Genomic DNA, 12,914 nt, shown 5'->3' on the forward strand with positions numbered 1-12,914 from the left:
AGGGTCTGGTTGTGGTGGGCACTGAATAAATGTTTGCCAAATTGAGGGTTTTGGAAAGGAGGAAGTAGAGCAATGAGGAGAGGGAGTACTGACCTTCAAGAGTCTGAGGACGGTGGTCTTCAGACCACTGTGGCCCTGGGTAGGGACAGACTATGGGCATGAGGCACCTATGAGGCTCCTGTACACCCCACTACCAGTTCCCCATCATCTCCCTCTGGCCTGGCTGAGGGTGGTCATGAACCTCACTTGTCCATAGTTTTGTGCAGAGTCTGGGGGTGCCACCGGGCAGTCTTATGAGATCCTTGAGCTTCAGCCCGAGACTCCTAGTAGTGTCAGTTCCATACAAGGTATGTGTGTGTGTGTGTGTGTGTGTGTGTGTGTGTGTGTGTGTGTGTGTTTCAGAATTAAGTTTGAGACCTGGCATTTGAACAACACCAATTTATGAAGTTCTAGACAGAAGGAACCTGGGCAAGAGGTTCTAGGGTGGTCGGTCTTGAGATTTGTTTATTGGGTGAAATTGTTCTGGGCATTTATGGCAGATAATCACTTTATAGTCTCACTTTATAATAATCACGGTAATGATTTATTGAGTTTTCATCTGACACAGTACAACATTAAGACGGTATCCGCTTTATCTCGCTTAACCTGAATGGTCATCTCATTAGGTTGGCATTATCATCTCTATGTAACAGATGAACAAACCGGAACTCAGAGAGCTAGGTTCTTTTGCTCTAGATCACATCAATGGGCTAACTCCAAAGCCTGTGCTCTGGTCCCAAGTAAGGTGAGTTTTGATAACCAGACTCATCCAGAATAAACTGATGATCAGTAGGAGGCCCAGAAGTGAGGCTTGAGCTAAGGAGTAATAAGCCAGTGTTTCTGAAGAAGCAAAGCTGAGCCCAGGGCACTCATTCCAGAGAATTGTCAGCAATAACCAACTACTTTCAGCCCAAATCTGTTGCTTTGCCAAAATGTAGTAAAAATCAAGTGTAAAATCAAGTGTAATTGTCCACCAGGGGCTGGTTCTCAAATAGTCTTGACTTTTATTCTAGCTGACTCTCTTAAAAAGAAAAAAAAAGTTAGAAACAACCCAGCTGGTTGGTTTATTCTCATTTAAAATTATAAGAGTTCTGGTTTCTATACCAAAATGGTGACAAGCATTGGCTCTTGCTGCTCTACTTTATGGGGGGGAGTTGCAGAAACTGTCAGGGCCAGGCAGGCCAGGCCTCTCAGAGCTAGACTACATCCCCTTCCCCATTTGCTCTCCTGGTAGGGAGAGGCCTCACAGGCTTGCCAGGGAGCCTTGGTGGCCAGTTGAGAAATTAGGCAGAACTAGAGTATTACCAATCCTACCATGACTGTGTTCCTGCAGAAAAGGGCCAAGAATGATTAGCAGGAGTTACTTAACAGAGGATGCCTCATGACCATGACAGCTTATGAAAGACACTGTAGCTGTTGTGTGTGTAAATGTGTCCTGAGATGCTTGTCATGCTTAGTTAGGCTGGATTTGTTGCTGAGAGGCAATGTGTCTTGTCTCAAGAGCTCCCTCTAGCAATGGATGAATTTTGTAGCCCACACGGAACCAAATCAGATTCACCCCATCTGACAGCCATGTTGAGGATTTTACCATGTAGAAAAAATAGCACAAATAATTACCAGTGAAATTGCTTCCTCCTGCTGAATGGAGGAAGTGTGCACAAGGAGGGGTTGCATGTGTTAATTGGAAAGCCTTCTTCCCCATGAGACACACATGGTATGGGCTAGGGCCAGGGAACAAGTGAGTGTGTTGGGGGGCGGGGAGTGTGTCTTCTATTCCTTATATTCCTAGACTATTTGCTGGTCTTAGAACTTCATCAAGACCAAGTTTCCTGGTATTTCCTGAACTCTGAATGGTACAGACATTGGAGACATGCCTAGGATAGTTCTTTTTGTTTTTTTTGTTTTGTTTTGTTTTTTTTTAATTTTTTATTTATTTATGATAGTCACAGAGAGAGAGAGAGAGGCAGAGACACAGGCGGAGGGAGAAGCAGGCTCCATGCACCGGGAGCCCGACGTGGGACTCGATCCCGGGTCTCCAGGATCGCGCCCTGGGCCAAAGGCAGGCGCCAAACCACTGCGCCACCCAGGGATCCCCGGATAGTTCTTTTTGGAAATTATTTGCAATGTTGTCCAAAAGGAGGCTCCGAAAGCATTTGGAGTCACTGAAAGGGCAGATGAGACCATTACACTTTTCCTTTAAATTTTTTTTTTAAAGATTTTATTTGTTTATTCATGAGAGACACAAAGAGAGAGAGAGAGAGAGGCAGAGACATAGGCAGAGGGAGAAGCAGGCTTCCTATGGGATCCAGGATCATGCCCTGAGCCGAAGGCAGACGCTCAACCACTGAGTCACCCAGGCGTCCTGAGACTGGGAAGGTTTAATTCAACTTTCAACAGCAGTATCTTTCCTTTACAGCAGTTGAGAAAAATTAATTCAACTATTATATTTTGAGATACCATTCTGTGCCACTCTAAATTTGGATGGAGTAGTGAGAACATAATGAATGAGGAGCTAGGTCTTATAAGATTCACATTCTAACAGAAGGACACGGACAATTAACAAATAAAGACAAAAGGTAATTACAGAAGATAAGAATACAGAGAGGGACAGAGGGGAGGAAGGATTACTCTCCACAGGTGTTCAGGAAGGCTTTCAGAGCAGGTGACATTTGATTTAAGTGAGAAGGAGTTGGCCTTGATGGGGGCAGAGTATGTTCTGGCTGAGGAGGGATCAGCAGGTGCAAATGGCTTGAGGCAGGAATGAGCCAGGCATTTTCTTCTTAATTTTTTCAGAATTGAGAAATTATTTGCAACTGAGCAGGCAGAAATTTTCTTTTCTGTCTTAAATCATAGAAAATATGAAGTCTGTTAGCAATACAGACAAAATTAGATCAATACTTTTCACACAGACTTGGAAGGGTTGTGAGATAAAGCCCTGAGTTAGGCTCTGTGGTGGGCGTGGAACCTGCATAAGATTCTCTATCCTTCTCTCTCTGCATTTCCTCCCCTTTCTCTTTCCCTCTCTCTAAAAACAAAACAAAACCGCAATAAAACATAATTTAGTAAAATGTGGACATTAATTGAGCACTTATAGTGTGTTTAACACTGTGCTAAGCACTTTACATACATTATGTCATTTGATCCTCATCATAAGTCTATTTTGCATCATTTTTTTTTTTTTTTACAAATAAGGAAACTAAGGCATAGGGAGGTAAGGCATTTTCTCAGTGTCCACCCAGCAAGTAAATGGCAGTGCCAGAGTTCAGATCCAGATCTGTCTCAAGAGCCTATATTCTTAATTCTCTCAATGGGAATACTCTCACTTCTGGGTACAGCCTGTGCCATGTGATGATTATCTACCTCTGATAGTACTTGTATGGAGCACCCTCCATGGGCCAGCACTGCCATGGGTGCTGAGGAGGCCTGGATAAATAAGACATCATCCCTCAAGTCACATTTGGTCCTCCCAGGGGAGAGTTAGAGAAGACCTCCCCAAAGAGAGGAAGTCTAATCTGAGTTTTGAAGGATGCACAGATGACACATAAAGGGGAGTATTCAGGCAGAGGAGTAGACTTGGGAATGAGACCGAGCAAGATGCATACAGAGGATGATTGACAACTCAGTATTACTAAATCTGGAGCACAAGGTAGGATGTGGTGGGTAGCAAGGCTGGTGGGAAAAGCACAGTAGGTCATGAGAGACCTTGAGTATACTGCTAAGGAGCCTTGGCTTTATATAAGTGACAAGGTGCCATTAGAGGGTTTAATCAGGCAATTAAGGTCATGTTTGTGTTCTAGAAAAATTTCTAGAAATATTTCTTTTATTAGATTGAGAGTCAGGACCAAAGGCAGAAAACCTAACTTGGAAGGTTTTGAATGCTTTGCATGAGAGATGTTGAGAACATGAAGGTACTAGATGGACTAGAAAAGAAGCAATAGATTCTAGAAATATTTAGGAGGAACTGTGAGCAGCATTTGGTGATAAACTGGATTGGGGACTAAAAATAGGAAAGAGCTGGGGTGAGCCCAGAGGTTTTTGACGTGGCCTCTGATCGGTCCCTTGCTTACCACATGTCCCTCATCTAACCCTGCCCTGCTTCATATGCAGGAGGCATGGAGAAAAGGCCTGCAGGTTTGGTTGAATGATTGGATGAATGTGATCACTGGGGAAGAAATAATCAGAAAAGATTTATAGGAAAAGCAGGGGGGGGGGTGGAAATAGACTCTTGAGAGAGCCTGAGAAAGAAAGAAAACTCAGATGTAGAAAAGGAGACTAAAGATTGAGTTCTGAATCAAAGATACGATGAGGAGTGCAGGGTGGCAAGTCAAGGAGGCTTTGGAGTCAGGGAGGGGAGCAGTCAGAGAAGCACCTTAGAAAGGTGGATCTGGTGGCAGGCTGTGAGGGCTGAGGCAGGGAGGAACGGAGGCAAGGACGGTCATTGGAAGGTTATTGCAGTAATCTAGATTAGAGATGGTGAGGATCAAAACACCCTGATGCTATAGGGATGGACATCAGCTAATGGACAAAAGGAACACAGCTGCAGGATGCTGCAGCTGGCTGCCTGATGAGGCAGGGAGGATTGAGGTCTGGAATAATAACTATGGGCTGGACTGCAAAGATGGTGCCTGGGAGAGCAGCGATGCTGTTCATAAAGAGCAAAGCCAGAGGAGTCGGAAGAACTGGGCAGGGGAGGGAAGAGAAGCATTCTCCTTGAGGAAGTGGAATTTGAGTTGCCACAAGACTTCCAGGCAGTGATCTCCATGGGCTTCTAAGAGTCTAGGAAAATGATTTTATCTTATCATGTGCAGACCAACCCTCCTATCCTGTATCTGCCCACACATATGCTGACCTGCTTCCTGTTAAACTGAATAAACCTGGCCATGCTCCTACCAAGGCCACCTCCTCCTCTTGGGCTCTGGAGCCCGTTTGCTTTCCCCTTCTCAAGAACATTGCTCCTGTTGTTATCCCCACTGACCCCTCATCTCAGAATTTTTCCTGTTTACTAGGTCGTTTCCAACAGCACACAAACCTATCTCCTGTCTTAAAAGCCAAACAGACCCTCGTTTGACTTCACACTTCTTTCTAGATACTGCCTCCTTTCTCTGACCCCCTTTAGAGCAAAATTCCTTAAAAGAGTTGTCTAAACTCCCTGTCTTTGCTTCCTCACCTCCCATTTTCTCTTCCAACCCCTACCAGTCTGGTTTCTGCTCCCAGACTCTCCACTGAAACTGCTTTTCCCAAAATTTCTAACTACCTCTTTATTGCCAAATCTAGTTGCCAACTCTTATTCAGATGACCACTCCCACCTACCAGAAACACTCTCTTCTCCTGGGTTTCAGACACCACACTCTTCTGGTTCTCCTCCTACCTCACTGGCTGCTCCCTTTTGATTTTCCGTGTTGGTTCTCCCCTAATTTTTGATCTCTAAACACCCCAGGGCTCAGTCCTTCACTCTCTTCTACCTGACCTTATTCATTGCCAGAGCTCTAAATACCACCATGTGATGGTGACTCTCAAACTCTTCTCTCCTCCAAAATAGTTCTGACCACTATTTTGAATTATGGACTTCTTTATCCCAGGATGTGTTGAATGTTCTTTATCGAGCATGCATGCATGCACATGCTTGCACGCACAGGCACGCGCACACACACACACAAAGTTAAATATTTTTGAATTCATGAGTGTTTACTTATTTTATTTTATTTTTTTTTTAATTTTTTTTTAAATTTTATTTATTTATGATAGGCACACAGTGAGAGAGAGAGAAGCAGAGACATAGGCAGAGGGAGAAGCAGGCTCCATGCACCGGGAGCCCAACGTGGGATTCGATCCCGGGTCTCCAGGATCGCGCCCCGGGCCAAAGGCAGGCGCCAAACCGCTGCGCCACCCAGGGATCCCGAGTGTTTACTTATTTTAAAAGCACATACTTGTTCTGTTGGCTAATATATGATGTACATCATAAAGGAACGAGATATAGATTAAATAGCAGTTTTAAAATAATTGGCTAGCATCTTTAGGTACCACATTTATAATCTGGCAAAGTTCATTGCTAACATTAGTGGTTGTAAATTCATTTTTCAAATAGTCTTTTTGTGAATTGCTAGTGTTTTGGCTCAACTCTTGTCAGATCTGATTTCTGTTTCTATGTCATACTGTTTGGCAAAGAGTAAAAGTTGTGTCTGCCTGACTCTTCCCTGGTGTTCACCCATTGTTGGTTGTACCTTCAGTCCAGGGTTTTCGCTGGATTGTTTGAAGTTGCTTTCTATTTTGTGCCAGTTGGTTTGGTTGAAACTCGATAATATAATCAGGAAATTGATTCAACCAGGCAAACTGAAATTCTCAATGCATTGAAAGAAGCAAAGCAGTCAGTACTTTCCCACCCCATAGAGTTGTGGAATGCCATGTTCTTCTCTTTTCTTGGAGACCTTGTGTCTTCATGTGTGTCTACGACTCATGGAGATGCAGACAGACTGAGGCACCAATCTTAGACCATACACTGAACCAGTAACCCTTTCTTTGTTTCTCATTTTTAGGTAAAAGTTAATAGGCATAGATGTGAAGATGCTTTGCCCACACCCAGTGGATCATTTCATAAAGCCCTGCGGTGTCACATTCTACCTTGCAAACCACCAGTAAAACCAATGCCTTTTCAATATCGACACTTGTGTGGCCAACAGACGTCTTAAACTCAGGGTGTCTATCTGCCTCCCTCCCTCCCTCCTAAGTAAAACCTGCTTCTCCCTCATCTCAGTAAATGGCACCTCTATTTACCTCATTGTTCAAATTGAAAATCTCACATTTTCTTGACCCCTGTCATTCTGTCATGCTCCTCATCCAGTTCGTTAGCAAATTCTACCTTCACATTATATTCTTACTCTAAGTAGATATGTCTTCCTTCATCATTACCACTCTATTCCAAACCACCAGCATCCTGGGCCCAGTCTGTTGTGACAGGCTCTGAATTGTTTTTCAGTCCTTGCCTGCCTCGTGATCTCCACATAGCAGCCAGAATATCTATTAGAAACATAAGTCAGATCATGCCATTCCTCTATCAAATCCTCCAACATGCTTTGAGTAAGGTCTAATTTCCTTACGATGACCTTCAAGAACCTGCATCATCTAGCTCTTGCTTGCTTTTTAGGATTCCTTTCCTGTTACCCTGGCTCTTTTTACTCTGTTCCTGCTGCATTGGCTTTTTTTTTTTTTTCTTTTGCTCTTAGGCAATGCCATTGCAAGGCCAGTTTGTTCATTTCAGTCTGATCTCAGCCCAGAGAGGAAAGCCTGGCTACTCTTCTGAGACTATATACACACAAACTCCACTCCCACCACTCTTTGTATTCCCTTTTTACTCTGTTTCGCTTTTCTTTATCATATTTACTTCTAGGTAGCATTCTGCTATATATTTATTTACTTACCCATTTATTGTGCATATTCTCCAGAATGAGAGTCCCCTAGGGCAGGGCCATGTCTGTCTTGTGTGCTATAGCTCCAGCTCCATTTAGAACAGAACTCAACACATAATCAGTGCTAAGTATTTTACTGAACTAATGTATTTTCACAGGGACAACAGGTGAAATCCTAAAGATAGCCACCAACATTAAGAGAAAAGAGGGCAAGGGGCAAATCTTTGGGGAAATATTGCAATTGAAGGCAAAAGAGGCACTTTAAGGGAAATGACGTCTCTCCCTGCCTCCCCCATTAACTAAGCATGAAGAGAGCATAGCATGCATTGGGAAACCCAGCCAGGAAGGCGTCAGCTGGACTCCGCTTTCCGCCCCAACTCTAAGAACACACACCAAAAACCTGGACAGTGTAACAGCTCAACCTCTGAGCCAAGGGGGTGCTCTCTCCTGTTATCCTGAAACACCCATTTAACAGGGTTTCAAACTGGGATCCCAAGGCCACGGTGTTGTCTTAGCCTCTGAGCTGTGACAAAGCAGCAGCTCCAGAACACCCTGGGAATCTGCGTGGGCTGCTTATGGCTTTCCTTCAGAAGTCAAAGCGTGACTCTTAAGAAAACAGACCCTAGAGAATGACCTCTTTTATTAGGTTCACCATCTTCGCCACAGAGAGACCATAGTGTTTGTCCATAGCCTGAAATACTCAAAGGCCATCGTGTTGAAAAGAGGGTGAGCCTTCAGGTCTCTTTGTTGCCATTAATCCTTGTCCCTGCTGGTCTCTCCCTTTTGCATCAGAAAAGCTTTCTTGTATTTTTTTTTCTTAAGAGAGGGAGAAAACAGCTGTGTGGGATTTGAGAATGGGATTTTAATGGTCACTGAAGACATACAAAAGCTCTGCTGTGATCCTGAAGTGTTCTGGGGGCAATTGACTCCTTTGTCTGGGGCAGCAAAACATGCTGGCTGCTCAAGGAGAAAAGAGAACCAACTGGAACATGCGATTGAGGTCTCTTCAGACCAAATCTTCAGCACATTTGCAAAAAAGTGGTTTTCAGGCATCTCTTCATGACATTCAGAATCACTCTTTGCTGTTGAGCTCATTTTTACCTTGTGAAAGAAATTAATTTGGAAGGTGCTTGGCAGGAATTATTTCTGTAGGTCTTTCTGGAAGGAAAATGGAAACTGTGAGTGACAATATGAGTTTGTTTATGTGAAGCAGGCCTTTCACTGGGAGAAAAAAGACCAGTGCCCTCCTTTCTGCAGTGACAAGGGGGCATATCTCAGCCCTTTGCTCAGTTGGGAAATTGCAACAGCTGTGGGACATTGTGAGGCTTCTCAAAATGTAACCTCAAAAAGGCTTTGGGGGATTTAAATAGTTCTAAGGATGAGTGGACACCCAGAACAGCAGGAGCCCATCCTGTTATATTTTCCAACGAGAACCAGAGCCATTCTCATGCACCCATGAAGGGATCCATTTTCTGCCAGAGGAACTACAGCAGAACAGACCATGCTGAACTGACTCTAAGTTATGATTAAGGTGGCTTTGAAATCATTGCCATCATCTGGCACTTTCCCATTAGTGGAATGAATGTTACAAAAATGGAAATGGCTTGGCTAGAGGGGCTCCAGATGGCCTTGGTTTTATTTACTTTCTACCAGCCTTCACAACATCTGACTCCTTAGAGCCACGAAGAAGTTATTCTCTGCCTGCTGGCCTGCTGCTAGCCTTCAGACAGTCAGGTGGGACACAGGATAAAAAGTCATGAATTCCTAGTACATAATTCAGCCCAGCTTCTCATGGGAGATTAGCTGAAACCAGAGTCATCATGGAAACCACTATCAAGTGGGGCTGTGTTTAGAGACTAGGTCTGGAATTAGACTTTGTCTGCCACAGCTTTATGCATCCGGCCCATTAGAATGCTGTTTGTTGAGAAAGCAAGAGTTTGGTTCCCTTTTAATTTTTAAAAAATATGATAAAATTAAATTAAAATGATACACAAATATTATAAAAGACAATCCAAACAGTATTAAAAAGTATTAAAATTTAGATTTTAGAGTAGACTTTTGATTGAATTTAATTGTAGACCTAATATTTGAAATGTAGCATATGTAGCATATTTTGGCTTATGATTTAGAAAAAACCTTGTTTCGGTTTTTTTCAGATTATAAAGTGAATAATGAAAACACATTTTTATTAATGGTAATAGAGGACTTTGTCATGTTTAACTCTAAAAGTATATATTCAGGGCAGCCCGGGTGGCTCAGTGGTTTAGCGAAGCCTTCGGCCCAGGGTGTGATCCTGGGGACCTGGGATCCAGTCCCACATCAGGCTCCCTGCATGGAGCCTGCTTCTCCCTCTGCCTGTGTCTCTGCCTCTCTCTCTGTGTCTCTCATGAATAAATAAATAAAATCTTTAAAAAAAGGATATATGCAGATTGCATTTGTAGGAAAGCATGAAAACGGGTATTCCCCCTCACAGACATTGAAGAGATATAATAGCTAATATTATCATGTGATATTTTGTTTTCTATTTCTCAGCAGCTTAAGTATGAAAGAGAATGTGTTTATTCCAGTCAGACTCCTCTAACATCACGTAGAGAATCCTCGGCAGTCTTGAATTAAGATTCAGTCTGCACTTTTGCAAGAGCCCTTTCTCCCTCTTAAATTGAAAGCTCTTAATCTCACTGTAGGTGTATTTCACAGACTAGCTGTGGGACCTTGGCCAAATTATTTAATATCCTTAAGTCTGTTTCTGTAAAATGGAGTTAATAATAGCACCTAACTCCTTAGGGTTGTTTTCAGGGACAAATGAGATAAGGTATGAAAAGCTTTTGGCATGATGAACAGGAGATTGCAAGTATTCAGCAAATGTTCGCCATTAGAAAGGCTATTTTGATGGTTATGTTGATGTCTGAATATGATACTGAGAACCCACTTAAGCACATTTAATGTTCATATTCTAAAACAAGATATAAATCTACATTTAACTAACAACACCAGAAATATAGCCAGAAGCATTGTTTATTAATTTCCTTGTAGTTCATTCTTTCAGGAGACATTTACCATGGTTTACTTTTCATAACACATGAACTTTATTACAAACACAAAGCATGTTGTGTTGGAGAGCTTATTGGTAAGACTCTTGAGATTACCCTCCCTATAGCCACCAGAGGGTGAGCTTTTCAGAACCCAGCTCTGGTCATATTCCTCTCTTTTAATGGCTCCTCAACCTGAAGAATAAAACCCAAATGCCTAGCATTCAAGAATTTCTAAAGTCTATCCTAACCTTCCTTTCTTCCCTCTTCTCCTGTATGTTGTACGTGACCTTTTATGACCTGCCCCTTTTCCTTCTTGGGGAGATCCTATTCATCCTTTAAGGGTCCACACAAACGTGGCCTCCTCTAGGAAGCCTTTAGGGATGCCATCAGCCAGAATTAATATCACCCTCTTCTCTGTTCTTTCAGCACTGGGAGTATGTTCAATGAATGATTTTCACTTTATAACCCTTCCGACAGTCCTATGAAATAGGAGAAGTCATCAAGTGCTTGTGCTAAAAAATAATTAGGACCACTGTGATCCCTGCTTCTAAGGAGCTCGTGGTCTAGGGAGAGAGAACCCATGAACACCTCTAATGGTGGGCAACATGGCAAGGGGTGTACACAGAAAACCCAAAGGAGGTACACATTCTGTATTCAGGGCGTTTGTGTGGAGGAGTGTGGGGTCAATGCCATCTATTTGCACCTATCACTCATATCATCCTTCCTTGGCTTCTGTCCCCTCACTGACCAGAACATTTCCCCCTTTGGCTAGTCAGTTGCAGGGCTGGGACATATTATGATGGAGTGCAAGAACGCTGCATTTTGTGTCCAAATGGAACCTTCCAAAATGAGGAAGGACAAATCACGTGCGAACCTTGCCCAAGATCAGAAAATCCTGGAGCCCTGAAGACTCCAGAAGCTTGGAATGTATCGGAATGTGGAGGTAAGTGTTCCATCTTCCTCTTCTTATTCCTCTGGTCTCCAATATTACCTAGACAGAAGGCATAAGTAGCGTTTCAGTGCATATAGCACATACTGCACCTTGGGCTTCCTACAGGCAGGGACCATATTATATTGGCTTCGTCTTTGGCTTCAGTGCCAAAGACACATGCTGGGCTGATGCTCACTTGAATAAATAAATGAAAAGCTGATAGAATACATTGGCAGAAGAAAAGGTGGAAGGGTTGCTGTTGCATGCTTTACTCACTGTAAATAAATATACCTTGAGACCTTATTGATCTCCCAGTGTATGGGGATGGTCTGAAAGTGTTAAGTTGGAGAAAGTAGTTCTAATTATTTTTCCAGCTTTGGTCTCAAATTCATACCTTATTGATTTTTTTTTACCTTATTGATTTTTAAAGAGTATCCATCTGGTTGTTTTGTCAGAACTCTGGGAAGAGTTTTTAATGTCCCTTATAAAATGTTAACTCTGGAGCCAAGCTTACTTGGGTTTTGTGGGCTTGTTTCCTATTTATTTTATTAGTAAATGTCTTCCTTTTATTAGATGGAAGAAGGGCCAAATTGATGCTCTGTGAGTTCAAATAGAAGGTGTGATCTAACACTGCAGTTTGTAGGTGATGTCCGTGGTGAAGAGCACGGGATGTCCTGTGGCTCCCATCTTTCCTCCCAGTGACCTCCAGAGCCAGCTTTAGCCCCCACCTAAATGACTCCAGGCTCAACTACAGGACCTTTCAAAAGGTTTAAAAGTTATAGGGTGCCTGGGTGGCTCAGTCAGTTGCATCCAACTCTTGATTTTGGCTCAGGTCATGACCTCAGGGTCGTGAGATGGAACCCCACGGAGGGCTCCACACTCAGCAGGAAGTCTGCTTGAGATTTTCTCTCTTCCTCAGCCTCTGCCCCTCTCCTCCCCTCAAACCAACTACAGTGTTGATAAGGAGGCACTTTGGGACATCTGTTTACACTATGTGACCTTATTAAGATATCTTTATAGTAAGAATAATACTAGTAATAATAGCAATTGCTAACACTTATTAAATACTTAACCTATGCCAGGCATCATGCAAGGTGTATTACATGAATTATTATTATGGTTTTTGTATCACTACAACAACTTTGTGAGGTTAAAGTGAATGGTTGAAGGTCATATAGCCAAAGAGTGGAGGATTTGAATCAGAACATAGGTCTGACAGACTCCAGACTCTTCCTTTGAATGTGTGTTCACTAAATGCCATTATATCTATAACCTATGGCTAATAAGACCATGAAATTTAATAGGGGAGAGATGGTCAGCAGTACAAGAGACACAGCTTTTCATAACATCTTGGCAGTGACAAGCTAATTCCTAAGAATCATGTGCTCTTAGAAATCTTTTTGTTTATGGCTGTGCTTCTTGTCATAAATTTAAAAAATGATCAAGTAGGGTGTTTAAAGTAAAAGGTCCCTCTATCAATATGGATTAGATTGGTTGGATTTAGTAGAA

The 12,914-nt window shown here is 42.7% G+C and overlaps 1 protein-coding gene across 6 annotated transcripts in view; it reads left to right on the forward strand.

The window, feature by feature from the left end:
* SCUBE2 (signal peptide, CUB domain and EGF like domain containing 2) overlaps positions 1-12,914 on the forward strand; it is a 66,635-nt gene that overhangs the window by 42,760 nt on the left and 10,961 nt on the right. For all 6 annotated transcript variants that reach the window (XM_072727333.1, XM_072727330.1, XM_072727329.1 and 3 more), the window contains one exon: positions 11,247-11,417. In XM_072727333.1, coding sequence (XP_072583434.1) covers positions 11,247-11,417 — 171 coding nt within the window. The remainder of the gene's footprint in view (positions 1-11,246; positions 11,418-12,914) is intronic.

Source organism: Vulpes vulpes, chromosome 11 (genome assembly GCF_048418805.1).
Source record: "Vulpes vulpes isolate BD-2025 chromosome 11, VulVul3, whole genome shotgun sequence".
NCBI classification, from domain to species: domain Eukaryota; kingdom Metazoa; phylum Chordata; class Mammalia; order Carnivora; family Canidae; genus Vulpes; species Vulpes vulpes.